This window comes from Anopheles cruzii, chromosome 3 (genome assembly GCF_943734635.1).
Source record: "Anopheles cruzii chromosome 3, idAnoCruzAS_RS32_06, whole genome shotgun sequence".
Classification (NCBI taxonomy): domain Eukaryota; kingdom Metazoa; phylum Arthropoda; class Insecta; order Diptera; family Culicidae; genus Anopheles; species Anopheles cruzii.
This window is the reverse complement of record NC_069145.1, coordinates 57,225,846-57,246,437: the sequence shown is the minus strand read 5'-3', so window position 1 is coordinate 57,246,437 and position 20,592 is coordinate 57,225,846. Positions and strand designations below refer to the sequence as shown.

At 46.5% G+C, this 20,592-nt stretch overlaps 2 protein-coding genes and 1 non-coding gene across 4 annotated transcripts; 2 read left to right on the top strand and 1 right to left on the bottom strand.

Moving 5' to 3' along the window:
* Positions 1-5,823: 5,823 nt before the first annotated feature.
* On the top strand, positions 5,824-8,723 carry LOC128272206 (actin-binding protein WASF3). Of its 2 annotated transcripts, XM_053009969.1 has the most exons (5): positions 5,824-6,204; positions 6,271-6,643; positions 6,728-7,428; positions 8,079-8,292; positions 8,358-8,723. In XM_053009969.1, exons 1-5 carry the CDS (start codon positions 5,824-5,826, stop codon positions 8,540-8,542), a joined length of 1,854 nt encoding a protein of 617 aa, XP_052865929.1. In that variant the 3' UTR covers positions 8,543-8,723. The 2 variants fall into 2 exon arrangements, with proteins under 2 accessions (XP_052865929.1, XP_052865928.1); XM_053009968.1 differs by having other exon boundaries at positions 6,271-7,428.
* A 3,866-nt stretch (positions 8,724-12,589) lies between these two features.
* On the bottom strand, positions 12,590-12,663 carry Trnai-aau (transfer RNA isoleucine (anticodon AAU)). The gene has a single exon. It is a non-coding gene; the product is annotated as a tRNA-Ile (tRNA).
* Positions 12,664-14,945: 2,282 nt separating this feature from the next.
* On the top strand, positions 14,946-19,370 carry LOC128272615 (low density lipoprotein receptor adapter protein 1-B-like). The gene is made up of 4 exons (XM_053010450.1): positions 14,946-15,067; positions 18,092-18,280; positions 18,356-18,945; positions 19,006-19,370. The coding sequence occupies exons 1-4, from the start codon at positions 15,022-15,024 to the stop codon at positions 19,099-19,101; spliced, it is 921 nt and encodes a 306-aa protein (XP_052866410.1). The 5' UTR covers positions 14,946-15,021; the 3' UTR covers positions 19,102-19,370.
* Positions 19,371-20,592: the final 1,222 nt, after the last annotated feature.

Below are 20,592 nucleotides of genomic sequence, written 5' to 3'. Positions count from 1 at the left end.
CGCCACTCCTTGGCAAGCAGCATGGAGTAGCGAAGTAATTTATTACCAGCCGACATATAGATTTTCCCTTTTTTCTCGAGTGTATAGATTTTCTTTTGCCGCAAGGCGCAAGAAATCCGTACGTCCGTGTCACGTGTTGGGAAAAAGAACTCAGATAACTCGGTGAATGATGCGTTTGACTGGAACAGTTTGACACCTAGAGCCTCACCACTACTTTCAATGTGAACCACTAACAAGTCAACCGGAAGGACGGAATAGGTTACAACCGTAAATCCATCATCAAGGTGCCAAGACGAGAACGAGTTTGTTCAGTAGAAGAACTATTTCACGGTTCGGTAATGAAGAGTATTCTTCCAGCGTCCGCTGTTGGTTTATGGTTATGACTGCTGTTTACATTGTGGGCTGATAGTAGAAGTGTTGTAAAAATCATGCTCATGGGTTATTTAAAAAAAATGGTTTAAATTGACTCGAGAACTATTGACGTATGACCTACACTTTGGTTAACTGCTTTGGGGCATCCACTCCCAAATTGTATTGATTGTCGAAAGGCCCCGTTTGTAAATTTATGGCCATTGCTAAAAATGGGGCCATACATTTGCGGTGTAATCCTAGATTTAATGATATCTCCCCTTTGTTGATAGCCCATCTAAACAACGTAAGCGTCTTGAATTGTATTTAAAGTGAATCTTTTATTATGCACAAAGTTGTTATCAGTTTGCTTTATCAATTTAACGGAACCTGCGCTGTGCTGGTGGGTGGTGGTTTACCCATAGCTCTCGTCTCTGAATATTCATCGTAAAAATGAAGATCTCACTCTGCCGTGCCTTGCCTTGCCGCGGCTACACGGGAGTAGATAAGATAAACGGAATCTTCCCACCGAGTGGCTCCAACTTCTCCAACTGCGACTCCAAATGGCAATAAAACTCGCCGGGCCGCAGCACAAACGGCACACAACACAACTTCGCGCTGATTAACGGCGGCCACTCGCTCCGCTCCCAGACCGAATTCCATCAACAAACCCCAGCGTACCGCAACCCTTTCGTGCCTTCCGTGCCCCGGGCGACTAAAAGAAAGTCTTGCCTCGCTACGGGAAGGAAACGTCCCGGCCAACCAATGGCGGCAAAAGTCGTCTGAAGACGGCGACGGCCACGACGAACGGAGCATAAGATGCGGCGGCACTCGGTCTACTCTTTTCTGCTCCACCCGCTTTTAACAAGAGTGTTGCGGAGCTGGAGAAAATGATTTTAATGGCTTTCGCCTAGGAGTCTCGTAGTCGGAGACCTCTAGAGCGACTAGAGAGTTTCGACACCGCCCGCCGGCCGACCCTGCCAGTCGTCCGAACCTTCGAACCATACCGGGTGGAGAGTTGCAGAGTTCCGCCAAGTGCATCCGTGCACTTCCGATCCGCCCGATGGCCGATGGAGTGTCGGTTTAGGGGCCGCTGAGTACTTTTTTGTGTACCCTTGGCCACTTGGCGCTCGGTTGGCGCACTGCGCGATGGAAAAACATGCAAACAGTTAAACATTTTTATGACATCATCTTAGCGGATTAAAGGGATGATGTTGTTGGGTTGGGTGCGCATTACTCGCCGTCCCTTCCAACGATGCACGTGCCGATCATTGTGTTTCAGCAGAAATCGCCAAGAATTACCCCCCTCCGTTGCAACTGGTCAGAAGCTCGATCACTTCTCGGGGTCACGGTGCGATGATGAAGCAATCCTATTCGGCGGCGGCTGCAGCTGTTTAGTGTTCACACCTTTATTTCGTTGCATGATGTCAATTTCAAGAGAATAATGAATAACGATAATGGTTTTTGGCGAGTGATGATGTAATGAAAATAATAATTAACACGATTGCCAATGAAGTGAACCAAACACGAAGCCATCGTCAGTTGATCTCATCTCGTTGGTGGATTGTTTTGTAATTAGATTTAGCAATGGCTTGGAGAAACATACATGCTTTTTAGAATTTATGGATCAATTTACTATTAAATAAAAGCACTCATGGCACTTACCCAATGACTTTGTTACGCAAAAATGGCAGTTACAATATGTGTGCATTACCAGAATTGTTTTGATTGGCTCCTCATAACATTTTAATTATTTTCTATGGAGCAACAGGAATATAATCCGTATTTTTGGATGCATTAATTTTATGCGTTTATTGATAAATACGCTGTATTATGGTTACCTAAATACACAACCATAAATGGTTTAAATCAGTCTTTCGATATGCTTCAGTTCAAATGTCACGCTACTTTGAAGCTTCATACCCCGTCGGTTGTCGATAGCTAATAATTTGACCATGGTACCAGAAACCTTGCTCTGGCAATTGTAGCTGGAGCCTGTTCTCTAGGACTCAGGGTAGCTTAACTACGCCGCCTAACGACGGAAAAGGTTGCTTGGCATTTGCCCCAAATGACCAGCGCTGCCGTTCCAGTGCTGGTAAGCCAATTATGTGGCCCGGCGAAGGTGCAGCTGCTGTGGCCCGAAGTGTTCTTTCCAATCATAACTTGAGACCCACCTTTGCGGGCGTGAAGGTATCTAGGTGCTGCAACGAGCATCGTCGCGATTCTGGTGCTCGGATAAGGCCTAAGAGGGCCTTCGAGTGGGGACTGTACAACCCTGCTGCAACCTACTTTCACGTTTCTGGAGTTCCTGTAGCGAGCGCATTCCAAGATATCGGCACCGCCCGATAAAGATAAAGTGGGGATAAAGCGACACACGTGGCATTGGCCAACGCCACTATAAGTTGCAATTTTATTGAGTTATATTAAACACTGGGAGCGTTCATTATGAAGTTTCTATTAAAATTGATGTTAATGCACTCTTTTGTAAAATAGAAACACTGCGATTCATGTCTTGGTTGTGGCCTCCATAATGCAAATTATATCTCCTAATCACAATTTACTTAATGAACACAACAACCTGATTAATATCGTGTACATGCGTGACCCATCATTAGCCGGAGAGATCCGGAATAAAGATCAACCGATGGAGGGCAAACCTGTCCCCATCCCCAGCGGGCAAAGTTGCGCGACTTTTCCTCATTTCCCCCCGTTTCTTCATGCTTCACCCCCCCTCAGGTCCACACTTGCTTTGGGTCTTGCGACTTCACCCCCCCTCAGGTCCACACTCGAGTACACATTCGTTCGGTCTTGCGACTTCGTCGATTTGTATTAAACGCCATCCTTTTTCCGCATTAGCGAGAGGATGTTCGTTCTCCCTCTTCTGGGTGTTTGTCGATTTTCTCAAAGCAACATTCATCACTTTGAGGTCAGGTTTTAAGTATATTCGTAAGCTTACTGTCGAAGCCAACATTTTTGACAGCCCGTTTTGTTTTGATCCATGCAGTGCGTGTGTGTGTTGATGAAAAATTTCGGTGTTTTCGGTGGTAAGTTTTTCGGTGTTTATAACATCTCTTCCGTGAAAAACAATATATGTCATCATATATTGATCATTCTTCTTCATATATTGATAATTGTTTCAGTTTGCAGCAGCAGTGGAGCGAATTAGGAACACCACACCATGGATCATGGAGATAGATTCCACTCAACCATCTCACCTATAAGTTCGTCAAAAATGCTCATCACGGGAACCACCTAGACGCCTAATGGACAAGTGACTATGGATACAAAGTGTGTATTGAACCGTTTTGAATAAAACAGAAAAAATTTTATTCACCGCAAATAGCGTTGTTGAGTGTGTTTTGCGCTAAGTGCGCACCGGATCTTGGGATTCCGGTGCGCTAGGAAAGAAAGGGAATTTAAAAGGGAATAATAAAAAAGGGAAGTAACATGCCAAAAGGTCACGCCGTCGCGCTACAATTTTGGGCTTGAATTGGGCTTGAATTCGGTCAATTCAAGCCCAAAAGTGTCGCGCGACCATGCGATTTTGCCCGCTGGGTCGTTGATTTCTTGTCACGTCACATCTTTCCTTTTTAAACGTATCGTGTGCGCGATCATTTTCTCCAGCTTCCGGTTGCATTTGGGTCGCTTCTTCCCGTGCTGCTCCTCGTCGGCCGGGGTTTCTATTGGCATATGTCGGAAAACATACACGTCTTTAAGCGGCATGTTTGTCACTTGTGATCAATCAACGTGGGAGAAAATGTCTTTGTTTTCTCCCGCCGTCAGAAACTGTCAGCAAAGTGATTGTTGCGACGAGAATTCGGCGAACACATAGAATGTTGCGACGATAATTCGGGGATAATAAAATGTAAATAAAATGTTGCGACGAGAATTCGGGGAACACATACAATGTTGCAACTAGCATTCTAGGAAAGCGTATGCGGAAGTGAAAATTCCTGGAATCTAGGTTGACAACAAAGTAGTAGACCAAAAGACAGGAGGCGCAAAAACCCGAGGATATATATTGAAGGTGAGGGAGAAAATGATTCAGTTGCGATCTGGAAGTGAACTTGGAAGGAGATAAGCCGTGAAATAAAGTTGTAAGCGTGCGTTCGTGTATTTAAGAAGAAATAACGAAGCCGATTGGCAAAACTGTTTTTACGTGTATTATTTGTTGATCGCGACTCAACAGTGATGCACCGCGCTTTCCTGTACAGTTTACAAAACGGATCATGGTTTTGTTTTAATCATTTCGAACGCATGAAATGATGTGCGTAAAGTTGAATTGTCGTCAGTTATTTTTAACATTGTACACCCGATGATTCTTGTTCGTTGACGCCATTCTCTCTCTGACGATCGAGCTCGGAACTGGTTCGGGTTCGTGGTTTAAACATCTCACATCCCGCGGTTGCTAGAAGATATTATTGGATCCTCGTCGAAGCACCGCCGTACGCTTTTAATTATACGTTTCGGGCCAGGGTAGGAACCCGACACATCTCACGATGCGCGTCGGTTTCAATAAGCTTGATAAATATGAAACACATGAACGTTGACAAAGAAGCATGAGCGCGTCTTAGAGAGTATCAAAATGGTTGTGCATTGTAAATTATTGTAGCAACACAGATTGAAAAATGAGCATTATGATAATCAACCGGTCTGTTGTTTGATGGTGGCATAATTTGCCCTGTTTGTTGTCACACAAACCACGACACACCGTGCGCTTGATGCTTGATTGAATGGACCGCTTCGCGACCATCGCTGAACGCGGGTTATCGCCACCGCGTTACGGCAGACCCCAATCTGTGTAATGCAATTTTCAAATAACGCCCCTAAACCGGTAACCACAGACAGCTGCGGCCAGCCGTGCCGTGTCCGTCCGCTCGGGTTGGTGCTGCTGCACCGCGAACTGATAAACTAGTAAAAAACAATACTTTAGCCGGCCAGCTCCCCGATCGCGAACAGGCGCGGAACTATGTGGCTGTCGGGAGGGACACTGTCAATTAACATAATCATCCGCTTCCTCCGTCGGTGGGACCCGCATCAGCATCTCATGACCGGATGTGTCGTGAGGGCTCTAATTTCATCCCGATCGATGACGCCGCGCTTCGTTTCCGGAATCACTCGCCATACTTTGTCTCTTCCTATCGATGGTCTGGGGGGTCTTGTCCTATTTACAGCCAAATCATCCGTAAAGACAAATAGGGTGTCAGGGGTCAGAGGAATAAATTAACGTTGCTTTAAATAGTACTAATGTTGAAGCTTCCCTTTTTTGTTTGCAGATTTAAAATGTTGCCGGTCCCGAATGCTCTATTACCTGCTTCTTCAAACGACGATCGGACGATACGAAATTAGCCAGCGTGTCCGAACTCCTTACTGTCTCCAGTCGCTTGAACTGGGGGACAGCAGAACCTTCCTCTCAAGGAACCCCTCATTTGCTGTCGTGTGTCGGCACCGCGAAGGAAAGCTTAAAGCCATAAGATGCCGCTACCGAAGCGCCTGGTGCAGCCGGTGTTTGTGGCCCGATCGGTGTACGTGCGCGAAGAGCTGCCGGCCGAACTGGAAACGGTCACCAATACGACGCTCACGAACATCGTTCGCCAACTGTCGTCACTGTCGAAGCATGCCGAAGATCTGTTCGGTGAGCTGGCCCGAGATGCGGGAGGCCTGGCGGAGCGTGCCAACTCACTGCAGGCACGGATCGATCGGCTCGCGATCAAAGTGACGCAGCTGGACAGTACGGTCGAGGAGGTGTCCCTGCAGGACATTCAGCTGAAGAAAGCGTTCAAAAGTGCGACCATGTTCGATCAGCAGATATTTTCCCGCGCCACCATGCCCTCGGCCATGCTGGAGGTTTACAAGGTAAGGCCGGGTTCGGGTGGAAAGATCCTTCTTCATCTCACAGTGCGTTTCTGCTTTGCTTTTTAGGCTTGTGACAAACCACCGCCACTGGACAAACTAAACTGCTATCGGGACGACGGAAAGGACGGGCTCAAGTTCTACACCGATCCGAACTACTTCTTCGAACTGTGGCGTCAGGAGATGCTGAAAGACACGGAGCGAGTGATGCACGATCGCGGCAAGAAAGTGCACAAACCGCGCGGAACCGACGGAACTGGCGGCGGTCCGGATGGGGGTGGTGGCCGACAGAAGAAGCGCCCCCGGGCGCCACACAATACGCGCGAAAAGCAACGCCAGCGAGCAATCGGCCACGGCGAAACGCTGATGCCCAACAACGTCATCTACCGGACACCGAATGCGATCATCGGCGCGAACGATGATGCCACATCGATCTATAACAGTGCGGCCGCGATGGCCGGCGCCAATATGATGTACGATTCACGTTCCTCCTCGGCGATGGGTGGGGCGGCCGGATTGGCCGGAGCGGCGCGACCCAACTCGATCGAACTGCGACGAAGTTACCAACCGAACGAGATGGTGGATGGCTACGCACCGCCGTCACCGGGCACGTACCACCAGCAACAGATAGCGGCCGCTCAGCAACACCAACAGAACAGCGTCTACCAACAGCAGCTTCAGCACCATCAACACCAACAACCGATCTACGATCAGTACGGTAACCCGTCGTCATTGTACGGCTCGAGCCAGAACCAGATGTCGCAGGAAAGCCTGTACGCGCCCGGTACACCATCCCGCTCGAAATCGCGGCCATCGCAACCTCCACCGGCGCCACCCTCGTCCGGCAGTGGCGGCGGTACGCCGAATGCGTCCAACGCGAACACACCGACGCGCAGCCGAAGCTTGTCCACGGGCAGAGACAATCTGCCACCGCCGCCACCGATACCGGAGGGGCTGCAGTCGCCGCCTCACGCGCTCACCAACGGTGGGGCGAATGTGGCCGCCAAGCTACTGAACCGATCCGGATCGCGCTCCGGCTCACCGCAGCTTACGATGAGTGGCCAGCAGCAGCAGCACCAGCAAATGGCGGTACAGTCGATGATGGACCAGAACCAACTGGCGCTCGCTCAGCTCAACCAGCAGATCAACAATCTGAACTCACTCAACATGCAGCTGAACCAGATGTCTATGAACGATCTGCCGCCACCGCCACCGATACCGGAACAGGTAAGCCAACAGAGGGGGACCGTTGCGTGCTTTGTCTTCGCGCGCTTTTAAGCTGCAACCGGCACCAGAAAACAATCGTTATTCAGTGGCTCATGAGGTGGCTTTGCTCTCTAGTCCTCAAGGATATTCCAGAGTTCGGTTTACTTGCGCCTACTATCGTCCAGCGATTAAATCATTTTGAGAAGGAAGGACGGTTGTGGTAAGTCACATGGGACTGTCCATTTGGAATTCCGGTTTGGCTGATCCCCCCTTTTTGTTGCTCACCAAATGTGTTATTAATCACATCTCGAGCCGCGTCGATCTAAGGGCGAGACCTTCAATCATCACACCTATTAAGCATGACCAAAAATTATATTTTTACTCAAACGTTGCTCATACTGGACTCACAAACTATGAGCCCAAATGTTGTGTGGTGGTAAAACTCTGAATGTTTTGTATAACCGGCAGTGGCAGTTTGATACTTAAGGTTAACTAATTGGCACAAGCCAGCCCATGGCCGAGGTTACATTGAAAAATTCCATTCCATTTCTGTTGTAACGACGATGTAATTCCTTGCGTACCGTGCGTACGAAACTACTGATTGTGTCTGATAACAATACTCATTCCATTTTCCATTTTCGAACCATGATCGATTGATATTTACCTGTCAGCTATCACCCAAACAGTCACCACCGAACGTGGCCCCACCGCCACCACCGCCTCCACCGCCGATGCTGGACGGACCGATGAGCCCCTCGAAGGCGCACCTTGCCAACGGCGACCTATACAATCTTCCGAAGATGCATCAGCTAAAGAAGATTCCACCACAGGAAAAGATTGCTTACGACGATCCGCGCAGTGATCTGATGAAGGCTATCCGAGACGGTGAGACCGAACCGAAAGCAGAAGCCACACGGGCAAAAACTCACTCTTTTTTTTTTGCTTTTTAGGTATCAAACTGCGCAAGGTGGAAAAGCAAAACCACGAAGCGAAGGAAAACGATCGCAACAAGGGACTGCACGATGTGGCCTCGATTTTGGCGCGGCGCGTCGCCATCGAGCTGTCCGAATCCGAATCCTCGGAGAGTGACGACGATAGCGAGGGTTGGCAGGAAACGAACGAAACGTCCGCATGACATCCGGAGAGTGTGGCCGCCGGTGGCGGTGGGAAGAAGAAGTAGAACAACGTCCGGTGGTTTCCCAAGCCCCAGCGGGAATGAGGAAAACACACCGCCGTCGTTGTCGCCGTTCGATCGGTGGGCGAGCAACACTGTCGTCGCAGTTCGCAGTGTCTCGCCCTGTTCTGGCCAAAAGCAGATTTAGATTTGGGTAAACAGTGAGGATGATGATGGTAGGTCCGTCGGTGAGAATGAACGTGCACCAGAGAGCAGTGCAGAGTATGTTCCGAGATTTTGAATGTAGGATTGAACGTGTTAGTGTGTATGTTAGAGAGCTAAGCGCTTGTGTGAATGGCCACATCTCCTCCTGTCCCGTTCCCCGGAGCTGGGTTTCGAGGCTCATAAAACGGGTTTTGTTTCGTGAGGAACCGCGCCGCGAAACGAGTTGCAGTTTTGGTGTAGCGGAAGAAGGGCCGGTAAAGCCGGTGAAAAGTTTGACCTCTAACGGACTCGGTGGGTTGGGCGCAATCGAGCTGCCAAGCTGTTGGTGAATATTGTGTTGGGCCAATGATAGAAAATAGTGGACCGATCCCCGAGATTAATAGTACTCCTAGTTTAGGTTTGTTCATTTGTACAAAGATTTTTTCCGTTTCACTATTTATATACACGCCGCAGCAAAAGCAAATCGGTCGCCCGTGCAAAATGGTCAAAATACGCCTTGTTGAAGAAGTTGTAGCATTACGAACTACTATTATAAATTTTTTTTTTTTTTTTTTCATTATTCGAATATTCCCTACCATTCGAATATAGAGACTATATAGACTTCATTTACAGCCTAAGTACCGTCAAACGATAAACCACTCACACGCAGAAAATTAGCAAACATTCTAACAGCTCGTAACAGCGTAACGAACTCAAAAAAGAAATCAAAAACTAATTAAAACGAGGTCAAATAATGGAAATTTGTAAGCAAAACAAAAAGTGAAAAAGAAACATAATAACCACAAAACAGTGCATAGCAAAAACCGTAGTCAATGTTGTCGTTTATATGAAAACAAGAATTAACATTTATATCGTAGCGAAACACACAGTAGTCACCACACTACTACTTGGCAGTGGGTTTTGGTACGGACGAGGCGCGAGATCGTGCCAATGGGCTCACGATCATTTTCCACTATTTGATGATTCACAAGCGAACAGTGATTGTAGAATGAAACACAACAGACTCGAGACTCGAGTTGTGTCCCGAAAACACAACCAATTCCAATTGGGAAGATTGCTTGTTCGATCGTTGGAAAGTCATGCATTTCTATTGCATTTAGTAGCATTGGCTAGTGATTTTGAGCCGACCACGCAAAACGAGATTATAAAATTGCAGGCGCGGGTATCGGAGTTTGCAGCATCATTTAGCTTCACAAAGACACGTGCTGAAGGTACTGTGAAGGGAGCTTCGTTTTCGCTACATTAGGGGCTATTGTATCTGAACTCTCATCCTAAATTGCTATCACCACACACACACAACGACGCTGTTACGCTTGTTTAGTTCAATCGACTTGTTACGCGAAATCTGTAGATCAAGAGCTAATAAACAAACAAAAAATCGAAAAGACAATTAATGTTATGATATCGAAGCCAATGGGGTACGGGGAGCAGAAGAAACAATGTAGAAGTTAAGACTATATAAAAAGAAACAACAAAACGTATCGCTCAAAATTTTGCCATTAAGCTCTGGATTTGTGGATTTGGAATGAACCGAGAGGGTCCGCTTTTTTCGCTTCTATAATGCGCGCTGTGGCAAACAAAACAGTGTTTTCACATACAGATGGTTTCAAGCTTTACGCATCGCTTTTTCTTTTTGCTGCAATTTAGTCAATATACAGCACTTCTTACCTTACCTCTCGGAATTCAGCTAAAATGTAGGAAACTCAAAACTTTTTCCCGTCCAAATTCACACTCAACCTCTTATGCGCGCGCTCTGTCCATGTTCTTCGGTTGATTATTCGAATTGTTTGCATCATGTCTAGCATAAGGATCTAAAGAAATCAACTTTCTAGCCAAATATCCATTTTCTTCAGCACGCTGCTGAAACGGCGGGTTCTTGTAACCACAGGTTTGAATCGCGAATGATCATAACTGCAACACAGAAGAAACTCCAAACAGATAATATACACTTTCTTCACCCACGGGTCTATCCCAAATAGCCAAACATGTTTAGGAACGATAACGAAACCGAAAACAAATACTGATAACAAGGTACGCGAAAGAAGAAAAGGAAAGCGCATTCAAAATACTATATAGTTAACCAAGAAAAAAGGCAACAAATTTCTTCCATTTTCAGTTCAGTAGATGAGGCAATATCACGACGAAACTTGAATACACAAACTAAACCATTAGCGAGTAGTCACGGTACGCCAGCAGATGACGCATCAACGATGGTGAACGGAAGGATTAGAACATCAACCACCGGCCAGAGTATGCAAACGCCTTTGATATTAGAATTCAGTGAATGCGTTGAATGGTGGCGGAAAAAGTGAACAAACATTGCGCGAAAACCATTTGCCAACTGTAAACCGGATAATGGATGAACGTGAACCGTGATAGATGTATGATCGCTTCAACGGTGGAGTGTGTAATTAAAGTGGAGGCAAATAAGAGAGAGAGGGTGAACATTATTCTTTGTTTTTTTTTCAAATCAATCCAAAGGAGTCGTTTTTGTTTTAACTATGTTTCTGATACAGTCATTAATTTTTGCTTCACACGTCTACATAGGTGAACGGCTTACAGGCTACGTAGGTTAACAGGAATACATGTAAAAACTATACATTACTGTAAATGTAAATGAAAGATTAGTTTCAAACTTCTTTCTCGTAAGATCTTTTGATATGTTTTAATAGACTACTTTTTAAAGCTCCTCTCTGTGACGTTTCTTTGTACATTACCTTCATTTCTTCTCGACGATACCTCTTGCTCTGGGCACACCAAGAAACGGGATGACCAAAACCGCCAGACGTAAGGTCCCAAGACAGAGAGAAAGAGAAACGCTCATCCGTAGCAGGAACAGCGCTTTCAGGGCCACCCCCCAGTGAGAGGTGGCCCGGAAGCTAGGAATGATGTGCGCAAGAGTTGCCAGGCATGAAACACAATATTAATAATGTCGATCAAGAAAATAAACCACAACTGATGACTATGGTAATGTATTAGTGCTACTAATCGAGGAAATAAAGTGAAACTTGCAGAAAATAATAGAAAATGCCAACGACAACACTTTCATTGTCGCACAAAGCGAAAGAACTCGTCATCTTGCGGGCAGCTGGAACGTGGAAGAAGCTTTCATTGTGGACGGAAGTGGAGTTAAGACTGGAAAGAAAGATGTTGGAGTAGGTCAGTGTTTAATCAGAAAGCAAGAAACCACCCGGAGGCCCGGATGTTCGTTGGCGCTAAAAATTAACGCGCTAAATAATGTTCTTCTTCGCTCGGGCGCTGTGTTTCCACTCGTACCGAGTGTGTTCCCGTTATCAGCATCTAATGTAGGTTCCACACGAGCCACACGAGCAGATTCTGACTGCAAATGGGAACGGCTTAACACGATCTTGACATGCGCCACTTGCGATCACTTTTTTGCCTCTAATTGCGCAGCTTCTTAAATGGCACTTAAATGTGAGACGGAATTTGCCCCACGAAGGCGGGGAATTCTGCGGATGATGTTGGGGACGGAATAGAATTGTTTTGTTTTGAATTTCCGCTATCGGTAGGCGGCGACCATGGGGTTGCAAATGTAGTTCAAGGCTTACAGAGGAGTCAGCCGTATGACGAACTCGATGTTTGATGTTTTGATTTAGCCACCAGAGCCGTACAATTATTGTTTACTGATCCAGCCAGACGCGCTTCGGTTCCCGCACTCAGTCATTAAACCATTAAATAGGCGACTGTTGCATTTCCGGTCGCAGCGTAGACTGCCGATGGATAATACATTAAATGCTGGGGTTTTTCCTCTTCTTTAGGAAAGTTTCCACATGTTAGCTAGTTAATTTGCAAAACAAGGAGTTTAAAAAGAAAAAATGGGTCTGGCTCCAGAGAGGATCGAACTCACGACCTTCGCGTTATTAGCACGACGCTCTAACCAACTGAGCTATGGGGCCGCTTGTGAGGGGTGGCTAAAATACGCTACAGGACCGATGAAGCGAGACCACCACTATATAAATCTTTTATCTCTTTTTTCTTATTTTATTAAAACAAGGCTTTTTAAATTTTGATATGAAAAATAATGTAAATTAACACATCCCTTCAAGAAGTTCACTTAATTACTAAATTATTTTTATTAAAAAAAAACTCAGTGAGTTTTGTTCGATAACCTGCTCTGCAAAACGTATTTAATGGTTATTCTCCAGTCTTTCCAAGTGGCAAGTGAAGCAGTTCATTGGGTATCTTGGAAAGTGTCTCAGTATCACAATTGTCCGTGCCTTGCATACTTTTGCAATGCATACCTCCTTCGCCCGAATTAGTATTACAAGATTGCCCATTATGGACGACCTTCAAGTAGGACATTCCACACAAAACTGTGCAACGGTTAATTGCTGCTGTTGTTGGTACTTACGCTTGGTCTCCACTTTCAATAAACAGGCGCGTTGGGGAATCGATGATCGTGCTTCAGTCTAGCTCCCCCTGGCGGGGCGCGAATTCGTCCTTCAGCCAGGGGCATAATCAGGCAGCCTTGGATCGAAAAAGGTGCATCAATGGGTTTCTCTAGAAAACGCTCCAGGTACTGGAATCAGAAAACGACCCCCTCAACGGGTGAATTGATTCGCGCACGCCATTTACCCTGAAGCTGCAAACGACAGTTCGCGTCTCTCGCCACTAGACAACATGCAAAGTCACCTTGCTATTTGCTGCACGGGCGCTAATGGCAACTGGCGCTGCATAACCGGCCGCTGCATAAACTAGTCTATGCAACACCTTGGCTTGGCTATGCTTTGTGGCCACTAGCTTGACGCCGGAGCATGATGCTGATGATGATCTTATCTACCGCTCAGATTGCATCACCAACGTCGACGGGGCGGTACGGCAAGTGCTCAATGCGATCCAACGGTTGCGCTGGATGAAGAAGTAAAAAAACCCGGCAACGAAAGAAGTCGGCGCACCAGACATGGTCCAGTTCTGTCCGCCCCATTGCGGGACGCGATGACGCGAGTTTGTCAACTTTTCGAGGAAGTGTTTCATCAGCAGTGGCAGCGGCAGAACCAGTTCGACGGCCACTTCTGGGGCCAGAAGGGAATTGATAAGTTTGCTGACCATCGGGACGGGAATGATGAAATCGGATGGTGGTTTTTTTTAATTTATTCAAGAATGTTTTGAATAATTTACACAATATGTCAAAACTCTCTTACTGTAATCCATTAAAATACTCCAATTAAAAAAAATTCAAATTAATTTTATCAAAACAAACTTGGACTGAACTCCAGTAGCTCCACGCGCTGATCAATCACGGTCCGCACTGATAGTGGGTTGAAGGAGTCGGACGGCCTTGGCCACACCACCAAAGACCGATAATTGCGGGCATCTAGCTGGACCGGCGCGTCGCCAGAGAAAATGATATGGCTTTAGCCACCACGCTTCCCGCCACGCCACAGTGACCGGCGATCTTTGACCAGGATCGAGGTTGCAGCTGCTGCAAAACCTGCATCAGTGGACCACCGCCACCATCATCCGGCACGGGGCACGTTCCCTTTTTTCCTACGCAGTTTTTTTTTGCCCCGACTAACGTCCGTCGGCCATAACGCTTCAATGGTGGGGCTGATTGATGAATGACAAGGAACGACGGGGCGCGATCGGTGCCGGCGCCATGCTGGCCGAGAAACAATTATCTGCAAAACCTAATTAATCCACACACCACAGAGACGTTAAGAAGTGGGGATCCGCTGGTCCAAATGAGGCGTAAAAAAGTGAAATAGAAATGTCTCAGCCTCAGCGTGATCGCGGTTAGTTCCTTCACGTGCGAACCTTTGGCAACCGCTTTATTGCGTCATCCTCGCCAATGCGGAAACCATTCCGCGTGCGTGTTGCCACGTGCGGAAAAGCAGGAGGAAAAGTTGGGTGAAAAGTGTGCGAAAAGCGTCGGTTGCTTCCTACACTCCATCGTGCGGATTAAGCCGGCTAGTGGCACTCTTACCCGCGGCCCATGCCCACGGACTTAAAGGTAGAGAAACTAACATTGAATGGTTTGTTTTTGGCAGCTGCTTCCGTTGTTGCTGTTAAACGACGATTGTTTTTGCATTGCTGCCGATTGCCATTTTGTTATTCCGATACCGGCGAGGGTTGTTAATATTTCCAGCGATTGGTTGTTGTACATTGACTCTTACTCAAGGTCGGTATTTTATGTAACTACGCACGTACAAATGGGTTACTAGATGGTTATTTTTTGTCGGTAATTTACTGTGTACCGCTCTGTGTGTGTCTTCTTTCGGTAACCTTCGGCGTGCTACCACCGGCGACGATCGGCGATGGCCTTTTTCAAGAGCATTTGGAAAAATGGCTCCAAGCACAAGAGTAAGTAATGCACCTTGCAGTGGCACTAAACGTTTTTACGGGGTTTGCATTTGTCTAGGCTTTTTTCAGAGTCGGCGAACACACATTGAAAAGTAACAGTTGGTATGAGTTGAAAACCGAAGATCTTGCTCAAATTTAAAATGAGGATAGTTGAACATGTTTTGTAATGATTGCTTGCAGTTTTGTGTAAAAAAAATGGTTTGAAAGGGTTTGAAGTAGCGTTGAAGTTTGAAAGGTTTTGAAGTAGTAATCCAAATATTCCAAACTGTTTTGTTACTAAAGAAAAAACAGTTCCAAGTTCTACCGGTCAATCTATTTTTGGTCTGCACTGATCATTTTGAGCAAATAAAATTAATTCAGATTTATTTACTATTTTTTATCCTTATTGTTATGCATCGAAACGAGCGCTTGTGAGACGATTTCCCTTCACTTTTTGTACTCGTAGACCAGAACCATGTCAGACACTGATCATTTTGTTAATGTTCATTAAAAAGCGGAACAGACCACAGTGGGCTCGCTGCTTTAGAGCCCATTTCCGCAAATCCCTTGCTAGTCTAAGCCTAAAACGCGTTCTTAGGACAATCATAGGCGAAGGACAGCTCAAAAAGGCCCTTCACTTGTGATGCCCCCTTCAGACACCAGCAGAACGAGCGATAAAATCGTCACTTTCCCGTCACTTTCTTGACGTCGTCGTGTTTTAACGTGTTTCAATTCAAAATTATTACAAAATTGGCTTCCGAAAACGGCAACCATCGGCAAGGTTAAGCTGTCGATCGTCTGTGATCGGGTAGGAGCAATATGGATTTTTTGGGTTGTTACTGTTTCTCTCATTTTATTGATCATCACAAACTTCGAAGTAGCAGCGCTCGAACCGATCGGGCCAGAAAGGGGAAATCCAGGCTGATTACAGTCGCGCACAGATTTGTACCGTAATTGGCAGACCGGAACGCCGATTGAACGAATTGGCTTTCGATGGTGATTATGTGGCCGCCAGTGTTGGACCTTCGTCCCACCCACGTGCCTTCTTCTCCGCCGTCTTGCGCCGAGGGTACGGTCTTCGGTTTTGTGTTATGCTTTTACCAAACACACGCGTTTGATTGTAGTTTGATTGTGATCGACGTAATCAGCCAATTTACTGGCACTGGCGTTAGTGGCACCCTCAACACGTGGTGCGCACGGTCGCCATCGGAAGGTTTTCGCCCTAGCAGTCGATTATACCCCAAAACATACTCTGACAACCCACCTCCGTTTGATCGTTGGTCATTTTCAGCTGTTCAGCCACCACCGCGGTGTGTGATCGGGTATCTGACAGGTGCCGCGAACTCCTAACCTCAATGCCAATGGTGGCCCTTATCGAGAGCAGCAGATGCACCTTTGCTGCATCCGCGTTGCACAACCGATGGCGGTTGCCATGTGGAAGTGGCGCGATTGGGAAGCCGTGAAGAATGTGAAGCAAAACTCACAATCATTACGCTCCGTATCTCCTTTGGCCACGGGTCACGGGTGTGGCGTTTCGATTATTAAATAATCGAAGACGGTTTACAAACATATCGGTTTTCGATTCGGTGGCATCGAAATGCCATTTTTGATACCATTGCGCATAGGCAGCTCCAAAAGCTCGATTCGGCTAGGAGAGTGCGATGATTGGTTTGACGTCAGCAAACATTTACAAACCACATCATCTGTTGCGTTTTTAGCACTTTCTAATCCTTATGGAAAGGGCAAATGGAATGAAAATAATTAATATTAAAATAAATTATCTGAAGATTAAGATTGGTGGGTGATGCTGTTACTACATGAGCAGAAGCCTAGCCTGGGCAGGCCACAGTTACATCATCCGTCTCTGAAATATGTTCTTTTCTTTGGTAGTTTTCAGCCATTTGATTTGGCTGCCTGATTTTTTATCCCAACAAACCAAGTGAAGTTTATTCGAACCTAGAATTATAATTTTTTTGTTAAACTTCTTAGCAAACACGTCAATATAGTTAATAAAATAGTAAAGAAGAAGGATCCGATTGTTTGTCGGTTGTGAGTATCAAATATTAAATGTGTGGTTTAGCACATCGTGGGTCCATTGATCGCCCAAGGATTTTGCGTCATCTCAGTCACCTTCGATCGCAAATTAAATCGTCCCCAGCTCGACGCTCGACTATTAAGTTTACGATAAATTATCCGACACCCAACGATCATTTATCGGTTCTAGATAAAGGGACCTTGCAACATTGTCCAACTCGTGTGTCCAACAGCGGCAGCATAATTATTGGTCGCTTAACCAGACACCCCTGGCCACCCACAATTATGCAACGGGGGAGGGTGGACGGGGATCCCTGTCACGACATCCGCCACGACCGGCTACGAATCCATTATCGGTTGTGGCCTATTAGCGCCGGCCTGTCGGCCGTTGGGGTGATTTTAATTTCTTGCTAAACATGGTGGCTATCAACTATCGGCCGGGCCCGTTGAAAAAAACCTGTCATTCTGCTGTCTGGCGTCCACTTGCTGCCATGTACCGACTACCGAGCGAGTGTGAATATGGGCGATGAGTCGCTATCAGTCTGGAAGGGCCGCGCATTTATCATGCAAATCAACGCACCGCGAGTGGTGGTGGTTCAAATATTCAAATTATGAACCAACGATCGAGGTCAGCTCAGGGTGTGCAGCAAAAGCGTTAAAAATCACATGATACAGGGCGAGAAATGGAAAGCATAATTGCATCCGGAGCGAGCAGGTCAGTGGCCGCACAGAAGGGAAGATTAATGATCCATCGACACGAGCACACACACGCGCGCGCGCGCTAGTGGACAGTGATCCTGCACTTTTCCCCACAATCGGGCTGCTGCAGGTTATCGGGTGCATGTCTGCATGCTGTCTAAACAGGAACCTGCTCTACGTTTCGTTCCTCCTTGGTCCATGGTGCGGGATTTTGTAGTCGGTTCCTTTTGCTTTGTTATAAGCTCAGGCCGATCGCTTGTAATATTTAAATATAAATAACCAATGATCTATAATATTTACTTTTTCTGCCAGAGTTGTGCGAGGAGCTTGCGCTAGCGAACAGCATCCGTGATTTCTCCGAAAACCACGAGGAACCGGACGATGGTTCGGACGAAGCCATCAGCTACGGGGTGAAATACCTGGGCAGTACACCCGTTCCGACACCGCGCTCCGAGAACGCCACATCCGAAGCGGTCAAGTCCATCATCACGGCAGCAAAAGGTACAGTTCTTTTGGGACATGTGGGACAGGGGACTTGTTTGCGAAGCTAATCTATAAATCGTATCATCTCCTTAGGCAACAAGAAACTACCACGCGTTTCACTGTCCATCTCACCGAAGGGCATCGAGATGACGGACAGCGGTACCGGCGAAAATCTACTGCAGGTGTCGATCTATCAGATTTCCTACTGCTCCGCGGACGCAAACCACGATCACGTGTTCGCGTTCGTCGGATGCACGCTCGGAACTGAGGCGGAAGTGAAGGAGATGTGTTTCCGGCGGACGGCGGAAGAGATCAACTTGGAGGGACCACTCGTGTGCCACGCGTTCCTTTGTCAGAAGCGCAAAATGGCGCAAACCGTCACACTGACTGTGGCCCGTAGCTTCGAGCGGGCGTACCAGATCTGGCAGAACAAGCAGTTCCACGCAGAACGCAAGCGTAAGGATCTGGAGCAGCGCATGGAACTGCAGGCCGGTGGTAGCAGCAGCGAATTGAAGCGAAAGGCTATCGAATCGACCGACTCAACGGTAGAGAAGAGTGTCAAGTCCGATGGGGGTGAAAAGGGGGTCACCGAGTGTCGCAGTTTGCTGATTGATTTCAACTCCGATCTAACGGAAATTTGCTCCGACACCCATCACCATCGGGAGTTGTTGCAGAACACTTGGGTAGGTTCTAACGGCGGAGCGCCCGATTGCCGTGGATCTGATTCTTCCTTTCCGTTGCAGGTATCATTTGAGGATGATCAAACACCACAAGAGTTTCTCGCGGTGCCAAAACTGAATTCCAACGGCTGGAGCGGGATGGCCATTTGCTCAAACTGAGCAGCTGCTCTTGCAACGGAATAGCATTAGTGCGTTTCGACTAAGCTTCGCGTTGATCAATAGAGCAGCTTCCCGGCAGGGTTTCTTTCCATTGTGTTTTTAAAGCCAATCCGTTGACAGGTTATCACATGAGCCATCATTTTTGCTCCCTTGGACAATGCGTTGACATCGTTTTCAAGGGTTTACAGGATAGCGTAAAATAATTCGATAAGTATGTGATAAAATGTTTTTTTGATAAATTTTAATAAATCGATACGAAAAGCATGAGATTATTATTTCGTAAAATGCTTATTTATTATTAACCAAATAGCATGGGCATTTAAATTATGCGTACAATAAAATCACACCAGGTGAACATACTTGCCAAATGTGGCATTTTTAAATTGTTTGCACATCTACTTAGAATCAGCTGTTGGAACATCGAAATGCACTCCGGCTTGGCAGTTATTTGTACCGTTCGATCGGCTGAAGCAGGGCGATTGTCGGTTACGTTTAGTTCTATTGCATCGTGTGGCCTGATTGTGTACAAGTACCGACTTCTGTTGACATTGCTTTGCCGAAAGTGCATTTCTAAACGATGTTCGCGATTGCTGAATTAGTTCCGTGCTGATGTGGATCGATATTTCTTCAACGGGTATTGTGTTTGGTTTTAAAAGCAAACTGTCCCCACTGGAAAAGGCATCCGTGCTCTGTGGCTTCGATTGTTGAAAAGGAAATGTGTGTTCAACCAAATATTCGGCAGCATCATACGAGGATGCACGGATGAGAACCGAAACTTCGTGGGAAGCACAAGCTGCTTCCTGTCCGGTTAGGCTACTTCCTGTCGGGGACTTGGGTTTTACATCTTGACCGATGTTCACATCGTCGGCGGTCGACGCCATAGCCCACATTTTGTCATTTTCCAACAAGAATGTGTGCGATGTATCTTCGTAAGAGCCCTTGTCGATCATTGCAAGCAATTTATGTAACCGTGGGTTGCAAACTGTTTAGGAACAGGTTTCCAGGTGCCCTATTTGATATCCGGAACGGAAGATGCTGCTCCTTGCCAAATGGTAGATCCTTGCTCGTGTTTTATCCTGAAAACACTTACTGGTCAAGTGCAACGTAAACATATAATTATTTGTCGTGAACGTGGATGTTAAATAGAAGACTCACTTTTCTAATTCTCCTAGTTTCGCAGGTCATCAATTCTCGATGCACTGACTGATAATATGACCACTGCTCTATACATTGCCAAGGATTTTTCATAGGTTACTGTGTTTACGAACGATTTGCGTTGATTTTTCTAGATAGAGCAAGGTGGCAAACCTTTTGTAGCATTGTTGTGACGCAGTCACATACATAGAATTATAACATTTACTGCGTTTTGGAACAGTCTCTTTTTCAAGAATCTTTCAAAAACTTTTTTAGCAATAGAATCATTCCAAACAGTGAAATTGAAAGTGGCGTTTAAAACAAAAACAATTATCCTTCCAACGTACGCAGCCACTG

Coding starts and splice junctions, on each gene's coding strand:
- LOC128272206 (XM_053009968.1), top strand. CDS start 5,824: ATGCCGCTACCGAAGCGCCTGGTGCAGCCGGTGTTTGTGGCCCGATCG. Junction 6,205..6,270: donor CCATGCTGGAGGTTTACAAG/GTAAGGCCGGGT, acceptor TTTGCTTTTTAG/GCTTGTGACAAACCACCGCC. Junction 8,293..8,357: donor GATGAAGGCTATCCGAGACG/GTGAGACCGAAC, acceptor TTTGCTTTTTAG/GTATCAAACTGCGCAAGGTG.
- LOC128272615 (XM_053010450.1), top strand. CDS start 15,022: ATGGCCTTTTTCAAGAGCATTTGGAAAAATGGCTCCAAGCACAAGA. Junction 15,068..18,091: donor AAATGGCTCCAAGCACAAGA/GTAAGTAATGCA, acceptor TTTTTCTGCCAG/AGTTGTGCGAGGAGCTTGCG. Junction 18,946..19,005: donor AGTTGTTGCAGAACACTTGG/GTAGGTTCTAAC, acceptor TTTCCGTTGCAG/GTATCATTTGAGGATGATCA.